This window comes from Cibotium barometz, chromosome 54 (genome assembly GCF_041138505.1).
Source record: "Cibotium barometz isolate CiBa-2024 chromosome 54, ASM4113850v1, whole genome shotgun sequence".
In the NCBI taxonomy this organism is placed as follows: domain Eukaryota; kingdom Viridiplantae; phylum Streptophyta; class Polypodiopsida; order Cyatheales; family Cibotiaceae; genus Cibotium; species Cibotium barometz.
Genome location: NC_141099.1, coordinates 36,513,559 through 36,535,471, shown reverse-complemented (window position 1 = coordinate 36,535,471; position 21,913 = coordinate 36,513,559). Strand labels below are relative to the sequence as shown.

The following is a 21,913-nucleotide window of genomic DNA, read 5'->3' as shown; positions in this document are numbered from 1 at the left end:
GGGGGAGGTAGGTCTTGGCATTTGAGATGGTGGGGGAAACACTTTGTGTTGTGGAAGATACAACCCTAAGTGTCTCCATGAAACTCATCACTCTCTCTCTCTCTCTCAACTTTGGTTGGACTCGAATGTGAGGCAAACGAGGGGAAGGGCGATGTGTATAGAAGCCCGAGAAAGGGAAGGAGGTGATGGCCGTGTACATGTGGATGTAGCCAAGCATTAGGCCTTCTCAGGTATACAACCTTATAATATCTTAGAAGGTTTGAATATCGAACATCAATTTAGCAATTTAGTTAATTAAAAAAATGTGAGGAAGGGTACTGACATTACATGCCATGACTTTTCACTATGGAAGTGGCTAGATTAGATACGGATGGGATAAACCCCTAGAGGCAAGGCTGTAATTTAGTTTTTTTAATGGTAACTTATTCTTGCCCATTCAATATGCTAAGGCCTACTCAAAAATACATTTCAAAATAGGTATTAATAAGTAAATTTATTCAATATATAGCTAGTACAAGCCAAAGTAAAGTGGAGTGCAAATTAGCTTACATGCTTCGTTCTGTGTCTCTCTGAGTAAACTTGATGCGCATCGTGGTTTTATGAACCGCAGGACGGACATGAACCGACCCAGAATTGCAATGGAGCTGGACGATCATGTGGTGGCCAGCATGACAGTGGGCGCTTCGTTTCGAGATTTTGTAAGCTCTCTCTCTCTCTCTCTCTCTCACACACACACACACACACACACACACACACACACACACACATGTGGGTTACAGCTAAATAGAGTGTTTAATTCGTGCCTGCTAACACATTTATAATGGCTGCCTTTATAGAAGCGCATGGCTAAGTCAATCTGGTATGTGGTACTTCCATCATGGCACAAATTGTGGAGCCAAGACAGGCACGAAGTTGGATATACACTTCTTTAACCAACCTGTCCCAAATGCCTGAGAGAGTGGATGGAGTTACAAGGCAGACAATGGCACGTAGATATTGCCTTTGCCACGATGCTGGGGATGAGTTTTGTGCATGTTATATTGAGACCAAGGTGTGCACAAGGCATGCATACATCGCCTTCAGATATGCCATGCCATGATGTGGGGATGAGTGTTGTGCAAGTTGTATTGAGACCAAGGTGATGAAGCCTGCCTCTGTTTTCTGTCATAAAACCTTCATGGCAGGTTCGAGGTATGGCATCCATACAACGGGGGTGAGGGTTAGGGTTTAGCAGAAGAACTATTTCATGTTGTGGGTCCTAATTTATAAAGGGACAAAGATTCTATGTATTAATGCAATGAGCAATCAGTTTAATTAAGACAAAGCTATCCGACTAGTTGGTTATATATGCAAGGCCAACCGGGAGCAGTAGTTCGTAGTTCTGCCACAACTCACGAAACTCATCCTTGAGTCGCACGAGATATTGTGGTGCTAGGAACCTGTCAGAATATGCAGCGGATTTAGCATGGATTTTGTGATGAATTTTCCACCTAGCTTGGTTAAAAGAAACAGCGAGTGCGTGACCATTGTGGATAAGCTTGGCAAGTTTTTATTGTGGGCTCCATGCAAGGGCAACATCACTAGAAGAGACAACCAGATTACTTGTTTCCTGTGGCTGCAAACCAAAGGCCATTGTCTCAGAGCAATTTTCAACTATCTGGCATTTAATGTTTTCAAGTGCCATGGGCATGACTAGTAGAATAGATGGGAAGAGTATCTCTCATTAGTTTAGACTCTAAATGGTGGAATCTCATCAGCTACAGGTTGCACTTTATACGAGGTACGGGTGGTTCTTATCAGTCCCCATGTACTTTGTTGGAAAGTGTCATCTCCAGATGGACTCATATCTAGGTCTATTCATGCTTGTACAGGCCAGATTTATGAGGCCCTTCATCTGCATTTAGTCTACCTATTTTTTTGGCACCAATTCTGGTGATTTCTAGCATTTTAAGGCTATTTATGATTATTTTGTCCACTTTGCTGTCGGCTTGTTGTAGGAGGCCGACCTGCTGCCCTACGACTATATAAGGCCTAGCTACTTTCCTCATTCAAATATCTTAGGTTTCTGCTAAAACCTGTCATCATTGGCTGTTGCAATAGCCTATCTGCATCTTGTAAGCACCTAAGGGTTTCCCGCGTGCTCTTATTCAGCAATAAACTCTGTTTCCAGCCATCTACTTGGGCATTCTTTCTGCGGTTTTCATTTTCTTTCATGGTATCCGAGCCCATGTTCTATTTCTGGGATATTTTTGTGTGAAAGTGGTCATACCCCGGAGTAGTGGTAGAACCCTATATCAGTGTTTTCTCTCGAGGAGCTGAGGGTTCTTCAAAGGGCTGCATTTTCTACAGTGTGGTTGCGTTTTGCTACTGTAGGCTGCATTTTCTGCATAGCTTGTGCGATTTGCTGTTATTAGCTGAAATCCTCTTCATAGGTGCCGAGGATAGGAACCTTGAGATAGTCTGCTTCTTCTATTTTCAGATTCCCACCCTCCCTTCCCTTTCTTTCTTCTTATTGATTTGGTTGGCTTCACAGATTTTGATTGGGCAGGCTGTATTGATACTCGGAGGTCTACATCTGGATATTGCTTCATGCCTGGTTCTGGATTGGTTTCTTGGAAGTCTCAAAAGCAGAGGACTGTTTCCGCTTCTTCCATCAAGGTTGAGTATAAATCCTACCTTCTCTCCTCCACTGAGGCACTTTGGAATCATCAAATTCTGGAGCATTTGTGCTGTGCCGACACTTCCCCGGTTACTATTTTCTCGGATTCTCAGAGTGCTATTGCTCTAGCACAGAATCCTGTGATACGGGGACGATCCAAGCATATTGAAGTGCATTATCATTTTGTATGCGACTGGATTGAGTTGGGATTATCATTTTGAATGCTTCTCCTCTTTGCCATCGGGAATGATCTCCATCCGGCCCTCATTGTGAATCGGTATGGTGGAATTGTCGCCAATAAAAATGCAACCTGACTACCGTTTAAGATCTTGAAAGAAGTCATGGGAAGGAGTCATGTGCCTAGAAGCACCACTATTAAGAATCCATTCCCGAGTATCCTTGGTGGTGAAGCCAACTGCCTCCTCGCTTGAAGAAGATTAAGCATCGGTGTCCAACATCTCCAAGTGCACAAAGGCTGGAGTCTTTGCAGCTGAAGCTGAAGAATCAGCACTCTTCCTAGTCCGCTTGGGACACTTCCTCCAATAGTGGCCTTTCTCGCCACAATCATTACAGGTCCTCTCGGCCTTCAATTTCTCACGGTCTGAATCGGTCTTCTTCTCAGAAGACTTCCCTTTGTCCTTGTTGTTGTTGTGATGGCCTTTCGACCGTTGGCCAGTCAAGGCCTCAGAACCTCCGCCTTGTGGAGGGTTCATGAATTGCTCTTCCTGGTCCAAGACCATTGGCACAAGCTCCTCCCACGTGATGGTGCTGAGCTTGCCACTGGTGATCAAAGAGGAGTAAAATGCTGAGTACTGAGAGGGCAAACGTGACAACAATGTGATGGCCATATCCTCTAACGAGATCTCTTTCCCGGCGTGGAGAACCTCTTGCTGATGAAGAGCCTACAACTTGTTGATGTGCTCTCGCATCATCGACGACTTTGCAGGATTCATCACTCGCACCAAGGAGATCCTTTTCATGGGTGATACCCTGTTAGAGAGAAGCCAAATGCTGCCAAATCCCTTTGGCCAGCATCATATGCTTTATGTGATTGATCACTTGTGGTGTGCAATTTAGGAAGATGAAAGAATGGACATGGGCATTAATACGATCCCATAACTATGCCTGTGCCTCCTGTTCCTTCCGTATAGAGGGTAACTCCTCATCTTCCAACTCCGGCCGTGGAACCCCAACAACAATGAAATCAACCAAGTCATAGGACTCCAAAACAAACTCCATCATTACCTTCCATATGCCGTAGTTGTTCCCGTCCAACTGTCGGTCCACCGGGAACGTGTTGGGATCTTCATGTGCGTCTCAGCCATCTCAAGCAAATCTGCCATCTCAAGGGTTCACAAGGTCTTGGGAAGGGAAGGTGGGTGGGAAAAAAGAAGAGGAGGTTGCAAATAGAATGCAAGGTGGCTGTCCAACGGTGATGGCCGCCTTCGACCCGATCTCCAAGTCCCGTAGAGCCCAAATAGTCTCCAATCAGCACCTCAATCAGCAAACCCTCGACGTCCCACTGTCTCGAAGCTTCAAGCCACTTGGGGCTTTGATACCATGTCAGAATGCACAACAGAAATGAAGAGAACTGCTGTAGAGAGCAATACATAGATGAAAGAGACAGAGAAGCTGTGTAACTCTGCTATATACACCAATAAAAATCCTGGAAATATACAGGATGGAGTGTGGGGGCAAGGGGCCAGGCTGCTAGTCCGCCAGCCCATAATCAGCTGATAGCAGCCCTGGCTGCCCACAACAAGTAAAATACTCAGTCGGCTAGAAAAAAGCAGTCGGGCAGCACTGAAGTACAATCGGGCAGCACCAGTCGGGCATCAAAGACACAGTCGGCCAGCATCTGGGGGCAGCGGACAGCCCATCCACTCAAAAAAAAAAGGAAAAAAATACACAGAGTGAGGAAAAATGGGAAGACAATAAATACGGGCGGGCACACCCACAACAGAGGTCCTGACATAGTGTACAGACAGGAGATGATTGCTAACATGTTCTACCAAGGACAATATGGCTGATCTCTTCACCAAACCACTTCCAAGACCTACTATGGAGGTGTTACTTCAGCGTGCTAGTATTGGACTGCCCCTCCGGCGCTGAGGAGGAGGTGTTGGAAAGTGTCATCTCTAGATGGACTCGTATCTAGGTCTATTCATGCTTGTACAGGCCAAATTTATGAGGCCCTGCATCTGCATTTAGTATAGCTATTTTTCTGGCACCAATTCTGGTGATTTCTAGCAATTTTTAGGCTATTTATGATTATTTTGTCCACTTTGCTGCTGTCGGCAGCAGGCCGACCTGCTCCCCTAGGACTATATAAGGCCTAGCTACTTTCCTCATTCAAATATCTCAGGTTTCTGCTAAAACCTGTCATCATTGGCTGTTGCAATAGTGTATCTGCATCTTGTAAGTGCCTAAGGGTTTCCCGCATGCTCTTATTCAGCAGTAAACTCTGTTTCCAGCCATCTACTTGGGCATTCTTTCTGCGTTTTTCATTTTCTTTCATACTTCAGATGGAGTAGATGGTGCCGATTGCTATGTAGAGGTTTTAGAGTCGGCTAAGCAAAGGATTAGTGACTCTCAAGCTAGCTACAAGCACCAAGCATACCAACATAGAAAGGATTGGAAGTTTGAGTGTGATGTTCTTTTGGCGGAGTAGGGGCATTCTTTTAAAGGATATTGTGGTGATAAATATATCACAGCAAGCATGGCTAGCTAGTTTGTATCCTTAGAAAACTGCATTTAGATGAGGAAATCAGAACCTTTCGTGCATATGCCACTGGTTTCTAGCATGCTAAAATAGGTGTGGGTTTTGCAGACATGTAAAATCAATTCTTTGGACTTTCATGAGACAGAAGACATCCTAGTTACAGCAAGTGATGATGAGTGTATACGGCTCTATGACACAGCAAATGCTGGGTATTTTCACACCACATCCTGGTTTTTCTTTGAGTGCAGCTTGAATATTGGTGCAACTTTTAGAGGAAAAGACAGGAAAACAGTTAACTTTTGATCATTTTGTGTAGGTTTTTGAAGATGATTTACAGCAAGAAATATGGGGTTGATCAGATCTGCTTCACACATAGGAAAGGTTGTGTCCTGTATGCATCGAAGAATGGTTGGGATGGTGAGTATGCAAGCATTATGAAGGGATCAAAATTTGCCTTCTAGTGTTCTCTAAACACTTTACAGGTGGTTGTAGAGGCTTACTTTTGCTGCATGCTTTTTTGAAGGGTAGAATCATTGCGGTACCTGTCCCTCGTCGACAACAAGTACATCTGCTACCTTAAAGGCCACAGAGATAGGTGATCAGTTTTCCCTGTTCCATTTATCACATTTTCTTTCTTTTAGTGGTAGGAAACGTGGCGTCATGTGCAAGGTTCCTGTCTTTTGATTTTCTTTGTTTGTCAAAAGACAACACCCTTCAGAATGTTGTAGACTTGAAGCAAGTTGGGCAGTAAAAGTTTAGAACCAGACCAAGTAAACCAGCAGGAATGGTGCTCATAAACAATCCCATTTTAGCATCTAACAGATGAGCAAGGCCTTGGAAAAGGGCAGACCAAGTGTGGTCGAGCCACAGGCAGGCAGGGCACCATTGAATGCACAGCAGGAGTCTTTATGATCGTTCCCTTTCCGAGCTTGTGCTGAATGGGGTTATCTCCTTTTACAGATCAAGCCTCCAGTTGTTCTAAAATTGTTTGTTTGGTGGAAGGTCACATTTAAACAGAAGTAGTGAATTAGTTATTAGGGTCCATGGGGTCTCCTCTTTATGGATGGGGACAATAGCGTTGGTGGTTCAAGAAGGGGGAAAGTCTTCACACAAAGCCCTATTAAAGATCTGTGCAAGGATAGGGGCCAAGATGTTGTATCCACATGCGAAATGCTCCGTATGGAGGTCATCATGATCCTTTATCATTATGCAGATTCAAGAGTGTTTTACCGAAGTTGATTTCCATTTGTACCTTTTCACACTTGGGCTCATCTGTGCCATTGTTTGAATTGCAAGAAGAGCAACCTTGTATTCTCCTTTCATTGATATCTCAAGATTTAAGTGGGTGGATGATGTGTCTCAACATAACAACAAAAATGCATCATTATTGGTGAATAAATAGAGTTTACATTCACATGGTACCTCATTGTTTTGTTTCAACTTGGTAGGGTGGTGTCCCTATGTATGTGCCCGAAAAGTGAGACTGCCTTATCAGGATCTCTTGACCATACTGTCCGTGTATGGGATTTAAGGAACAACGTCTGCCAGGTATCAATCTTCTTTGTTTTGCTTTGTAAACTCAGAATATCAGAATTCTACAGGGAACTCGTGTGTACAGGGTTTGCTTCGTGTCCAAGGAAGACCATCCGTTGCATGTGATAGGCAAGGGCTTATTTTTGGAGTATCAATGGAGGGGGGATCTATAAAGCTGTTTGATTTGCGGCATTTTGAGAAGGTAAATTTACCTTTCGATCACATATGACTGCTTTAGCCTTCATCTAAGGGATTATGTCTAATCACTTAGGTTGGATTCAGGGTCCATTTGATACATTCCAAGTTGCTGGAGATACTGATGAAGTTTCCGGAATGAAGTTTAGTGATGATGGGAAACTGCTTCTGTTGTCAACAACAAACAGCCAAATCTTTCTTCTCGACGCATTTGATGGGGTCAAGGTAAAACACTTCATGTGAGAAAATCTCTATGTATAGCTCATGCATGTACATGTGCATACATGTGTGTGGGTATTTGTATGTGTGTGTTTTTATATGTAGTTAAAGTGTGCACCACAAGTGGTCATTTTTGATGATTTTTGAAAACTGTATCAGTCGGTGATTATCATACAGCTGCACAACAGAACACTCCATGTGAGCAAATCTCTATGTATATGTGCATGTGCACATGGTATTTGTATGTGTATGTTTATATATGTAGTTATAGTGTGTGCTTATTTGTGACGATACCCTAAAAATGTGTTTATGTGGTCAAGGTAAAACACTTCATGTGAGCAGATCTCTATGTGCGTGTGCGTGTGTATGTGTGCGTTTGTGTATGTGTGTATAATTGTATGTGTATGTTTATATATGTTGTTTTAGTGTGCACCACAGGCGCTTATTTGTGACAATCTGCTAAAAATGTATCAGTTGGTGATATTGATACAGCTGCACGAGTTTGCAGTCGAGCCTGATCCTGATGGTGCTACACTAGAGGCATCCTTCAGTCCAGATGGACAATACGTCTTATCAGGTCTTTGAGTGTCTCCTATTGTGGACATAGATGGCAAATGTGTAATTTGTGATTATTGATATGGATTTGCCACCCATTAAGCCCATCAAAGCGCACAACCGTATATGGTAAACTCTTAGAGATGCACAATGATAGTGTCATATTTATGCAGGCTCTGGAGATGAGACTCTTCATTCATGGAGCACCGCCAGTGGTCAAGAGGTATAGTTGTAGAAGGCATTTCTTACTGTAGTCTTAGTTGCAAGAAATCTAACATTGCGTTATTGGCATGTTTGAATGCCAACAGGTTGCAGTTTGGACAAGCCAAGATGGAATTCCGGGGGTTGTGAAGTGGGCTCCTCAGCACTTGATGTTTGCTAGTGCTTCTACTGTCTTGTCTTTCCACATCCCCGATTTTACTGTGCTACCATCTCCTTTTGCATCAAATCCTTATATGCATGATACTGATCATCCATCTGGTTGACCTGGTATCTTAATAAGAACTTATACATGCTTAGTTCATTCTCAGATAATTATTCTTATGTGCATGTCATGCTTATTTCTACATCTTCGAATGTGTTTTTTTTCCCTTCTCATGCTTGTGAGAGGATTAAGCACAACGAGAGATTGTACAGTAATATGGAAGCTTGTTGAATGGCGTAGAAGTGTGGTAATCTAGCTCAAAGGAAAGATTTCATGAAGGGAAAATTACCCCTATGAGGTGCCAACACTGTTCAAGGACACTCACCTTAAATGTGAGGAGATCACTATGTATGTACTTTGGCACCACAAAAGTAAATGGAGAATTAGAGAGTTTTCTTTTGGGTGCATCTTCCGTGAACATAAGCCAACCAGACCCATGATGTAATGATGGTCATTTTGTATCAGATATCCAGAAGTGCCACTGGTTATATTTGTTAATTCATCAAACCTTGCAACTATGATGGTTATATGTCAAATTCTGTAAGTTCTAGTCCTTTTCAAGCTTCACAAGCTTCTAGCACAATCCACATTTGCCACTGCTTAGGTGCTTTGAAAGGTACAAAAATGGTTATGGTACATACTTTAATTTGTTTCACTTCTCAAGCTTCACCGTACCACTGTTATATGGAAAGGTACTGAAGTGAAGAAAGATGCCACAATGCTTTATTAGAGCAGCTTGCTACATTATAGTCAGATTTGTTTGTGTTTTGTTGACATTAATAAGATGCGAAAGTATGTGTGCAACTTGTAATAAGGTACCTTAAATGCTATTGCAGCAAATAATTTAAAAGTGAAAGGCCTAAATAAATTCAACATAGTGGGTGACTAGGAAGAAACTACTCACTTTCTATAAAGCAACAAGGTACGAATGTGGTATAGAATCCCATCTTTTGAAGGTCCCTCTTGTGTAGGCAACCCTTGGCCCATGTGCAGTGGCCCCAACCGTCCTTGTTCTCATTGAAGAAGAGCCACCCATGGTGCCAAACCCTAAGGAGAGCCGGGCATACTTACGTGGCACTGTTGAGCAACCCCCATTGTTAATCTAAGTGGGTGTGGAGACCCAAAGCCATGCCTTTGAAGTCGACTCCAGAACTTAAGCATGAATGGAGAGCAATTGCTTCCACCTTGACTCTTGTGCTAACACCACCTTCAGAGCCTGTGCACTCCAAGCAGCAAGAGACAACACCTTACCCATGTGTAGTGGCCCTATTCCCATCAAAGAAGAGCCACCCGTGGTGCCAAAACACAAGGAGAAAAATGCTTCTATGGCTCTCCCCCATCCCGCTGAGCAAACCTAGGGCTCGAAAGACCACCATGATCCCACAACACGTGTGCACTTTGCTTGCAACACCAACTTGCAAGCTAGAACTCGAAAGACATAGGTCAATCAAGTGCACCAGCAAAGCCAGCCATGGTGGCATCATCCAATCGTTCGCTGTGGTGGATGGGCAAACGGCTCTCTGCCCTCGGCTAAGCACACACACAGTAAGCCTTGCATTGTAGCTCATGTGTACATATGTAACATAATCCACATAATCCTCCTCGTTGAAGTGTATAGTTGTTACCTTCACCTGGGAATGAGAAGAAACACAAAAAGATGTAAAAATATATTAAAAATCGTTTAAAAACAATTAAAAACATGCACATTTGCATGTGCATGTATCCATTCACACATTTGCACCATACGTGCACACACATTTGCACGTGCATATACCCACATTCACACCCCTTCACCATTTACACCCACATGTGCACACCCCCATCATTTGTACGTGTTGTGCACTTACATACGCACCACTCTCCCATTTTCACTCCCACATGCAAAAGTGCACATCAATTAACATGTGCGCACACCCACATTCACTCGGACGTGCATGCTTCCCACTATGTATTGTACTCCCACTTTCATTGCATGTGCACTCACCTTTACAATCATGTGTGCACTCCACTCATTCCCCACATTCACACATTTACATACTTCTTTCCCACATTTACACACTCACACGCATGTACTTGTATTCATGCATCTGTATGTGCACCCCACCTTTGCACATTCATGCACATGCACCCTTCCCACACATTTTCACACATGCACTTGTGCACCCCATACACTGGTACGTGGAGGTGCACACATGTACACATGCATGTGTACACACACATTCACCCCTTTACATCTCACACACGTGTCTCTCTCATGCACTTTGCATACACACATGCACCTCCCTCCCTTAGCATCTTATACACACATTCTCTTACACTCATGCACCCCACGCATATTGACGCACATACATCCCTGCGTGCAAAGCATCCCCCCTTGCTTTTATTTTCCCTTTTTTATTCTATTGTATTTTTCATCTTTATTCTTTTTTTACTTTTTTATTCTTCCTTTTATTCTTTCATCTCTTGTACTTTCTTTATTCTTTTTTTTTAACTTTTTAATTCTTCTTTTTATTTATAATATCTCTTCTTTTTCACTTCTTTATCCGTCTTTTTATTCTTTTTTTTCCTTCTTTAATTAAAACATTAAAAAAACCTTGTTAGTGCTTTATTTTTTTCTTTTATTTATTAAAACCCCCCTCCTCTCCCCCTTTTTTATTGCTTTATATTTCCTTGATATTTTTTAAAAAAGACAGCCTTTTGCTTTTTTTTTCCCTTTTCTTTAAAAAAAATATTTGAGAACTCATAGCCCAAAAAAAAGCCTAAAGATTGCTTATAGCTACTCTTAAAAAAATTCCACGAATATCATGGAAGATTAACCTCCAAATCCAAAGTTCAAACTTACTTAAAGACCTAAACCTACTCTAGATTTTTTTATATAAATATCTTAAAAGATTAACCTTCAAATCTAAAGTCTAAACTTAATTAAAAACCTAAAGAGTGATTATTACCTACTCTAGAAAACTTCTGAGTGTACCAAAACTTTTAAAATAGAAAGCTTAAACCTAAAATATAACACGCATTATCAACAGCTTGGAACCTAAAAAACTAATCAAATAATGACATAAACATCAACAAGGTGTAATAAAAAATTGGAATCATAAAGACTTGAAGGTTAGTAGGCTAAGTAACGTACCTATAAATGTTTTCCTAATAAAAGAAGGAGAAAAGCAAAAGCTATGGTAGAGTTGAATTAGGAGAAGGAAAAAGGGGAGAAAGGAGGAGGGGGGGAGGGGGGAGGGGAAGGGAAAAAGAGGAAATGTGGGAAGGGGCAAAGTAAGGAGGTATACATTTTTGAATTATGGTTGAATCACACGAGTACAAGGTACATCTGCCACTTTCCAATATTTTAATATAAACCTCTTAATATTTTATTTAAGAAACTTTACGTTATCAAGGTTGATGTGACAAAAGTCTCAAAAAGATCCATGTTACATGGATCTTGAATGCTAGCTTTCTCATTGGCTGGACCATTCTTTTTCTTATACTTTCTTATACGACTCTTTTTTAGTCCAAATTTCACCTAATATTGGTTTCCAAAGGTTGCAATGATGTATTAGAACGAGAATCGATTGACGAGGACAGTGTGGAAGCCAGCCTACAAATTCCAAGGAAAATTTTTATTCTTCGTAATTATTGAAGAAATCAATATCCAATAAGTGCAAACCAACCTCTTCATAGGTCCAGTTTCTAGATTTTTGTGTCCCAAAAGTAGATCTATTTTATACAAGGAAAGTATATGAGCTGAGTTTATACAAAAAAAAGTGTGAGCCTACAGATGTGAGCTTGGAGACATGAGTCTAGAGGTGTGAACCTAGACACATAAACCTGGATAAGTAACTCTAGAGGCATGAGCCTAGACACATGAATCTCCATATGTGAGCCTAGAGACATGAACTTGCATACGTGAGTCCAAATACGTGAATGTACAGAAATGAGTCTGTGAGCCTAGTAGCAAAAAAAAAAGCTTAAAAAAAAACTTGTTTGAAACTATTCTCAAATCTGATCCAAAAATACCAAGGACCTTTGATGTGAACCCGACCTAGACTAATTATTGGAAACAAAAACACAGTCAAGTCTAGTGCACGATACTACACCGTTTTTTAAAAAAGAACTTTAAAAAAAACTTGTTTGAAACTATTCTCAAATCTGATCCAAAAAGATCAGGGACTTGTGAACTTGATCTTCTGCACTAAATTATTGGAAATGAAAACACAGTCAACTATAGTGCACCATACTACACCCATCAATTATAGTCCCAAAGCAAGTCTACAATCTAAAGCCAGCCCACGTATAATTGGAAACTGCATAGTCCAACTCGTAGGGCAAGAGATCCCACATCTTAATACAGAGGGTTGTAAGCAACCCCCTCCTTACGTTCCCCACCATGTGAATATGAAAAAAACATGTTGGGGATGGTGTTCAAAATGGGAAGGGGGGTTGCAACTAACATAGCATGTAGAAGCTCATAGTTGGGTAAAACCAAGCTAGTCCGCATCTCAAGGATGATGACCAAATTTGATGGAACAAGAGATCTCATTCAATATCTAGAGAAGTTCGATCAAATACGTGAGCTCATGGGATAGATTGATGATCCCATCAAGATCTGTTCATTCATAATTTTCCTTGAAGGCAGGCGAGTGATTTAGGTCGTTAAACCCACCTGAAAAGGTAGATGAAGTCTAGAGACAATTTTATACTTCATTTTGACCCCATCAGAGACACAATCTCCTAGGGAAGAATCAATGCACATCCCCTACACATTAGCAGGTCCAAGCCCACCTCTAAGTGAGTATGAGCTTAGTGAGCATGAATATCACATAAGGGACATAACATGCCTCACAACCTTCTTATCCTCGAAAGCCTGAGTCCCGAGATAAGTTCTGTTTTATAAGGAAATCCTCAACTTTGAAGAGACTTATTTGACTGAATGAATTGGAATTTAAGAGCCCACACATATGAACTTGAACCTGAAGAGAAGGAGGATAAGCCATGCAACAATGAGCACTCTCCCTCCATACCCAAGATAAAAGGATAGCCAAAAGTGCCTATGAACAAATCAACATCCTAAGCCTCCTCCTCCACTATGAGGCACCCCCTCAAGTAATCTATAACACTACACAACACTCTCACTTCATTGCATCGGCCACCCACTTAAACCATTATGGAGTTCCTAAACCGTGTCGGCAAAGACGGAGACCATCCCCCAAACCTCAACCTCAGCAATCCTTCAGGGAAGTCACCAAGAAAGAATGGGTAACTAAGAGTATCTTGGCTAGCTAGGGAAAGTACGACGCCCATGCAAGGACTTGGCAACCACCATTTGGTCCAATTGCCCATTCGATCCTCGTCAGGCTGCTAAAAGCCCAAGGCTTCTACGAAGGGAACCAATCCGTCTAGGTCCTAAAAACCTCGTCATCTGCATAACCTTGGAAGCCAAAAAGATCCAGTTGATGACTCTTATATCCAATACTACCTCAAAATTCAACGCTTGGTTGGAACCAAACAAAATTGCTAGAATCACACTTGCACACCTTTGCGCACGTGTCCTTACACCTCCCATGTACTCCCCACACCTTTTTGCACACTGTCTCCTGCATGTGCACACCACTCCCATTTGCATGCCCTTGTGCGTGCACACACCATCCGTTCGTGCATGGGCATGCACATGCACCTCACGCACTCATGCCCCCACAATTACAATGCCCCGTCCCTCTTTAAAAAAAATTTGCTTTTGTTTTTTTGTTTTATTTCTTGAAAGGCAATTTTAATTTACTATTTCATTTTTTTCAAAAAAAAATAATCTTTTTTCTATTTTTGTTATTTAATTGTTTAAAAAAAAATAAAAAACAAACAAGGTGAGGAATCATGATGGCCTACCTTATTATTGTGCAGGAATAAGAATGTAGGTAATTGAATGGTCAAACCAATAGCGAAAAGGGAATGTTCAATGAACGAGAGGACTAGAGAGAATTTTTGAAATTTGACTATTTAGAGGATGTCAGGCCCATAACTCATGAAAGGCAAAGGTGCATTAACTCATAGAAAGCAACCAGTTGAAAAGAGAATGTTTAATGAACTAGAGGACTAGAGAGAGTTTTTGAAATTTGGTTATGTAAAAGATGTTAGAGAGATAACTCATGAAAGGCAAAGGTGCATTAATTCATATAAAGCAACACTTGATGGGCAACAAGGCAAAGCTGCATTAATTCATATAAAGCAACACTTGATGGGCAACAAGGCAAAGCTGCATTAATTCATATAAAGCAACACTTGATGGGCAACAAGGCAACCCCTCATACACATTGCTAAGGCCTTTGCAATAGGCAAAGGAGCCAAAAAACGGCCGCACAGCTCCCCCGTCTTCGCCTCCAACTCACCGGGTAACGCAGCTCCCACCCACCTCCAGCTACGCCCTGCAGCTCCAAATCGTCTACTTCTGCGCCCGCAACGCCATGTGTTGCTACTCATAGAAGAGATAGGGAGGGGGCAACGGAGGTTGACACCCCGCCAGTTTGTAGAGGATGGAAGTGAGGTCAACGTTGCCATGTGTAGAGGACGGAGCGCGTTGCCCTATGCAGAGGACAGAAGTGAGGTCGCGACGCTGCAGGGGGGAGCTGAGGTTGCCATCGCCGTGTGGAGAGAGTGGAGGTGAGGTCACCCATCACCGTTTGCAGAGAGAGGAGACAGAGTCATCGATCCACTCGCAAGGCCTTGGGGAGACATGTGCCTTGGGCGCCTACTCTAGTGTGCAGAGAAACCACTCAACCCGCGGGTTGCTGCAGTATGTAAAAGACATTAAGAAGCAAAACGCAGGAATTGCAGTATGTAAAAGACATTAAGAAGCAAAACTCAGGAATAGAAGCCGAAATACAAAGGGTCGAATAAAGAATGAAAACCGGAATACAAAGTGTCAAATCAGGAATGGAAGCCAGAATACAAAGGGTCAAATTGATAGGATTGGGTCACGTTGATAGGATTTTTTGCTGTTATTTTTTAGAAATCCAGGATTTCTTTTTTCTCTCCTCCTTGTGCCTTGGTTGTCCATGGTTAATATGTAATAGATTAAATGTCATTGAAATGTTTTGCAATTCAAGGATAATATTTGTGTAGCTTTGCTTAAGAACAAATATGAAGCATTTTTGGATTCAAATATTTCATTCTTAGCTAGTTGTTTTCCACAACATGGTGTTGATAATACGCAAGTAGTATCAAGGATTTAGATCTTGTTAAGGGAGAAGTGGGTGTTCTAATTCTTCTTGAGAGATTAGTTGTTGGGGATTAACAAGCTGGTTTGAGTTCTCGTGCCATGGATATAGCAGGATTGAAAGATGACCTTTTGAGTCTGGATACTCTTGAGAAGAATCTCTTTTGTGTCCGAGTTTTTGGACATGTTTCCAAAAGAACTACCGCATGGTTTACCTCTGAAGAGGTGGACCATAAGATTGGATTTATAGTACCTGTTGGGGCACAGCTAGGATTTAGGAAGTCTTATAAGTTGAGTCAAGCTAAGGTGTATATTTTAAGGATCTTAATGAATTTATCGTTAAGAATAAATAACCATTTTCGAGGATGGATGACCTTTTTTTTATCACTTTTATAAAGTGTGATACTTCACAAATATAGATCTTCAGACATGATATTTTATACTTCACAAATATAGATCTTAGGACATGATATTTGAGGGTAATATCTTTAAGATGGGTTTTAGAACTAGGTATGGCCATTATGATTTTTTGGTCTTACCATTTGGACTCACTAATGCACTAGTAGCAGCTTTTCAGTAGTGATATCTTTTATTTATATTTGGGAAAGTTTGCCAATGGTCTTTTTAAATGACATTCTAGTGTATAGTAAGACAATTGTGTTATTTATAAAACATTTCTTCAAGCAAGAGTTGACATACTTTGGACATGTTATTACAATTAATAGAGTCCGTATTATAACAAAATAAAAAAAGTGAATGGCTAATTTTAAAGACTATCACTCAAGTTAAATCCTTTTTAGGATTTGTGAATTTCTTTCAAACATTCATTTAGAGTTTTGCAAAGATTTTTTTGCCTCCTTTGAACCTTTCTAGGTGGAGAAAGGAAAGTACAATAAGTACAAGCTTATGGAATGGACTAAGGAGTTACATAAATGTTTCAATGAGTTGAAACATGAGGCTACTATAGCTCCTATATATTATATTATGAATCTAAGTAAACCCTTCATGATGCCTATGATTATGCTATTGAGGGGATGGAAAGCTTGTTGGTTTGAGAGCTAATGCAAGAGTTCCATTTAGAAAAGTTTTCTCTTCCAATAAGGGAAGGTTTATGTACATGATGTGGCTAGTGCAAGGAATCGCATCTTGTTGGCACACCCTTTGGGCATCCTAGGATACTGAGAACTAAGCATTGAGTAAGAAGAGATTTCTTTTGGGGCCAAATCTAAAAGCGGATGTCGAGGAAGATGTTTGGAATTTTCAAGCATGCCAAGTCAATAAAGCTCAAAGATTGAGACAGTGTGGCTTGCTAAATTCATTTGGAAATACTTGAAAAAGATATGGCAAAGTATTTCTCCCCTTCCCTTGTGTTTATAAATTAGATTTCATTGCAAGGTGATGGAGTACAAGCAATCCATATTCATAAAAAAAGTGGCCATATGTATACGTGATAAATAAACAAGAACTATAAAAGTTACCAGCATAAATAAATGAGAACAAAAAAAGATGCATTTTGTGCATTTTTCTATGAAGTGTGTAATATGTGTTTCTCCCCTCGTATTGATCATGCATCAAGTCTTTCTTTCAAGAGTTTGACCTCCTCTTGTGCTACGTAATAAATAAATAAGAACTATAAAAGTTACTAACATAAATCAATGAGAACAAAAGGAAGATGCATTTTGTGCATTTTTCTATGAAGTAATATGGGTTTCTCCCCTAGGATTAATCAAGTCTCTCTTTTAAGAGTTTGAACTCCTCTTGTCTTTCTCCCCTAGCATCGATCATGGTAGTGAACATATCAAGTCTTTTTTAAAAGGGTTTTACCTCCTCTTGTGTGAGGGTTTTTCCTTCTCAAGTACACATCACAAAAACACCATTTCAATAATTTCCATTTTCATAACATAAATAATATAATTAATAATTAATATAATTCCTCTCTCTCTCTCTCTCTCTCTCTCTCTCTCTCTCTCTCTCTCTCTCTCTCTCTCTCTCTCTCTCTCTCTCTCTCTCTCTCTCTCTCTCTCTCTCTTGGGCCTTGCTCTTAAAAATAAAAAAGTCTAAGCTTTTATGCATGAACCTTGCTATAACGTTAAATAAATTGGTCCATGAAGCTACTAAGGGTAAATAAACCATATGAACAAATGTGCTTGGCTACCATTTGGCGACAAAATAATGATGGCCATAAATCCAAAATAATAACGATCATAAATCTGCTACAAGAATATGATGTCGCATAAATATAATGCCGCCAAAAATGTGCAACCCTCATCGAGTCGCCCGCACTAGCCCTACTCAAAAACACATGCCAAATACTATCAAGTGACTATCTACCCAACATGGTGCGACCAGTACCTTGCAAAAGTCACTAGCCATACAGAAAGTAATCAAAAATAAATATCCATGATAAATAAAACACATTACAAAAATAACATTTTAATAATTTTCATAACATGCCCCGGGGTTGAAATGCAATTGTCGTTAGTTGAACATGAACTCAGGAAGATTCCTCAATCAACAAGTCTACACACAACAAACCTGATAGTGTGTTGCCATAATTGATGAGTCTGCACACATAAGTGGATATCTTTACACTACCTCATTCGACGAGTCCATATACATTATGTACTTCCACAATCTGCGAGTATGTACACTTGAACCTAGAATCAAGGCAACTATGAATGATAAGTAGTAATAACCACGGTACACTAGGTGACAGACAACAATGATTATGGGAGCTTCTGTGCTTCCTCAATAGATTGATTTTTATACTTAATCAAGTAGTGATGATAAATAGTACTAGCACGGGTTGTGGTCTAGTCATGGTCAATGGACTGATTAAGAGACTAAGATTTTAGAGTCTTATTGTAAAAAAGGATAGGTCATCTAGAATAGGGTAAACTGGTGGAAGAGTTCCCTTAGATGGGTGTAGTAAACTGATATGAAAAGAGTTATGTATACGCAAATGAGAGGGAATTTCTAATAAAAAGATATTGTTATCAATTTTATCAAGAATCTAAAATGGCCCTTAAAATCGTGGAGAGTGAGTTTAAGTTTGGGGTGCTTTTTAATGCTCTTGAGTATGTATTTCTCAATTCATTCTCAATTCATAACCAAACATTGTCATTTTCTTGAAATTGCATACATGTTCGCTTCTTATTGACTTGCTTTTGGTATATCTTTCTTGAGCTTTTTGAATAGATCGAGTGACTTCAACCAACATCTGGGTATGGACGAATAAGATTATTAGTTGAAACCTATGTTTTAATCCTAGAGGCTGGGATAGGTAGCTTTTTACCATATACGATTTTAAAGGGATTTTTTCATGTGGTAGAATGGGGAGTATTGTTATAAGTAAATTGTAAGATATGAAAATGATTATCCCAATTAGAGGGTGAAGTATAGTATAAGATTGCCAAAGATCCATGAAAGTGCTATTAGTAGCCTTGATCTGGCTTGATCTGGCCATTGCTCTTAGGATGGAAAGTAGAACTGAAGTCCATTTTAATACTTAAATTAGAGAATAAAGCTATCCAAAAACGATTACAAAAGTGGGAGACTCTTTCATAAACAATGAGTCTAGGAAAACCATGATGATGAGTGAAAACAGTTTTAATAAACAACTTAGGAGCAAGTGGAGTAGTCGATGTTTTCTTACATGGAACAAAATATACTTGTTTACTAAATCTAACTACTATAGTCCATATCATATGATTATGTGACATAGTAGGCAATCGTGAAGTCCATTAAAATTTCTTCCCATGGCTCATTTGGGATTAGAAAGGTCATTAAATGACTATATGGTTTTCCATGATGACACTTTTAACACTATGACAAACAATGTAAGCAAAAATCAAATTTGCTACATCCTTTTTCATGTAAGGACAATAGAAGTTTTCTTTACAAGTAATCAAACTAGAGAGTATGCCATAGTGTCCTATGTAAGGTGGTGCATGCATTTCTTATAAAACAAGTTCTCTATAGGGTGAAGTAATGCATAACCTTTTTTTAAAGAATAGAAAACCATCAGCACATGAGTAACTATTGAAAGGTAAGTAGTTGTTATACATATGCGCATTCCAAGCATTTGAAAAATCAAGATCGTATGCATAAGTGTCACACATAGCATCAAAAGATTGAATGTGAACAAAAGAATTATTATTTATTGATAGTTTGTGACTTAAAGCATCAGTGAAAAAACATTAGCACGACCCGATACTGAAATCTTTGAATGAATGAGGTCCGATTGGAGATCAAGGGTTGACTAAGAAGGTGTCTAATGCTCTACTAGCCGATCTTTATCAAGAACTCTGAAACCATGAGGTAGTGTTTCCACATGCGAAGAGCATGTACTATGGCCAAAAGTTTCTTATCATAGGTAAGATAATTAAGATCATATGGTTTTAACTTTCTACTCTTAAATGCCAAGGGATGATCATCTTGCATTAAATTAGCTCCTTTATCGGATCCACTAGCATCAGCGAGACAACTATGAAAAAGGTCCAGCAAAATTAGGTAGCTATAAGATTGGAGCATGAGTCAAAAGATGTCTGAGAGACAATCAAAATCCTTTTGTTGGTTGTCTCCCTAATGGAAAACAATTTGCTTTTTTTTGAGCAATAAAGTCAAAGGCAATGAGGGAAAAAATCCACACAAATTTCCTATAAAAACAAAGAGTCATAGAAAAGAGCTTACGTCATGGACATTTTTAGAAATGGGCCAGTCTCTAATAGTTGTGCTACCTTCTTAGGGGCAACATGCATGCCATCAATAGAAACAATATGTCCAAGATATTCAATTTTAGTTTGAAAGAACAAACATACAATTGGTTCTCTTTTAGAAGTCTAAAAACAGTTGTTAAATGATCCTTGTGTTCTTTTTTAGTGTTGTGACTAAAAACAAGAATGTCATTAAAAAAATAATTACAAAATCTTGGTGATTTAAGAAGATTCTATTCATCATGCGGACAAATGTAGCCAGTGCATTCCTAAGGCCAAAGGGCATTACTAGGAATTCACAATGACCAAATTGAGTGCGAAAAGTAGTTTCATAAATGTCAAGCAAATCCATACGCACTTGATGATATCCTGATGCATGGTAATCTACACACATTTGGACTAGCAAGATAGAGACTCCAAATGGTGAACTACTAGATCAAATTAAACCCTTACTAGTGATTCCTTAATTTGATGACGAATTTCTTGTTGTTGTAGAGGTTTTTTTATAAAGTGCATGATGTGGTGATTGAATACCTGGTATTAGTTCTATTTTGTCATCCGCAGGGGACGAGAGGAAGGTAAGTCAGGTTGATAATCATTACTGCACCCTATAGAGAACTTGTTTTTAAGAAATGCATGCACAACCTTACATAGGACATCGTGGCATACTCTCTACTTTGATTACCTTTAAAGGAAACTTCTATTGGCCTAACATGAAAAACAGTGTAGCAAATTTTGTTTCTGCTTGCATTGTTTTTGTCAATGTGTGAAGTGTCATCATGGAAAACCATATGGTCTTTTGATGCCCTTAATTCTAAATGGCCCATGGAAAGAACTTTCAATGGATTTCATTATGGGATTTCCTACTACTTTGTCACATAATGATATGATATGGACCATAGTAGATAGATTTAGCAAAGAAGCATATTTTGTTTCATGTAAGAAAACATTAACTTCTCCACTTGCCACTAAGTTGTTTATTTAAAATGTTTTTACTCATCATAGTTTTCCTAGAGTCATTGTTTCTAACAAAGACTCCTGCTTTTGTATTCATTTTTGGATATTTTTATGCTCTAATTTAACTGCTAAAATTAACTTCAGTTTTGCTTTTCATCATAAGAGCAATGGCCAGATTGAGGCTACTAACAGCACTATCATGGATCTTCTACAATCTTATACTTTTACTTCACCCTCTAATTGGGATAGGCATTTGCATATCTTGCAATTTTCTTATAATAAAACCTCCCATTCTATCACAAGAAAATCCCCCTTTGAAATCATTTATGGTGAAAATTTACCTATCAACGTCTAGGATTGGAACACAAAGGTTCCAACTTCTGATAATCTTGTGCATGACCATACCTAGATCTTGGCCAAAGTAAATTATCTATTCAAATTGCTTAAGAAAGATATACCAAAAAAGTTAACAAGAAGCGAACACCTATGCAATTTCAAGAAATGATTATGTCTGGTTACGAATTGAGATATACATACTCAAGATCGTTGAAAAGCACCCTAAAGATTCTTGAGAAAATCAAATGACAATGTCTTCCGATTAGAAATTCCCTCTCATTCGTGTTGTATACATAACTCTTTTTATATCAGTTTACTATGCCCTTTTAAGGGAACTCTTCCAGTTTACCTTGTTCTAGATGACCTGCCCCTTTTACAAGAAGACTTTGAAATC

General features: G+C 39.7%; 1 protein-coding gene across 2 annotated transcripts; it reads left to right on the top strand.

The window, feature by feature from the left end:
* The first annotated feature begins 511 nt into the window (after nt 1-511).
* Nucleotides 512-8,825, top strand: LOC147608102 (protein ANTHESIS PROMOTING FACTOR 1-like). Of its 2 annotated transcripts, none has more exons than XM_086789650.1 (10): nt 512-698; nt 5,490-5,590; nt 5,698-5,798; nt 5,910-5,976; nt 6,830-6,929; nt 7,000-7,116; nt 7,197-7,334; nt 7,803-7,905; nt 8,057-8,106; nt 8,192-8,825. In XM_086789650.1, the coding sequence occupies exons 1-10, from the start codon at nt 600-602 to the stop codon at nt 8,366-8,368; spliced, it is 1,053 nt and encodes a 350-aa protein (XP_086645776.1). In that variant the 5' UTR covers nt 512-599; the 3' UTR covers nt 8,369-8,825. The 2 variants fall into 2 exon arrangements, with proteins under 2 accessions (XP_086645776.1, XP_086645777.1); XM_086789651.1 differs by having other exon boundaries at nt 513-698; nt 7,821-7,905.
* The last annotated feature ends 13,088 nt before the right edge of the window (nt 8,826-21,913 follow it).

Bases quoted from the DNA above. Each gene is read 5' to 3' on its own strand.
- LOC147608102 (XM_086789650.1), top strand. From the start codon at position 600: ATGAACCGCAGGACGGACATGAACCGACCCAGAATTGCAATGGAGCTG. The intron at 5,799-5,909 runs GTGAGTATGCAA...TTTGAAGGGTAG, and splicing joins ATCGAAGAATGGTTGGGATG to AATCATTGCGGTACCTGTCC. The intron at 7,906-8,056 runs GTCTTTGAGTGT...ATATTTATGCAG, and splicing joins TGGACAATACGTCTTATCAG to GCTCTGGAGATGAGACTCTT.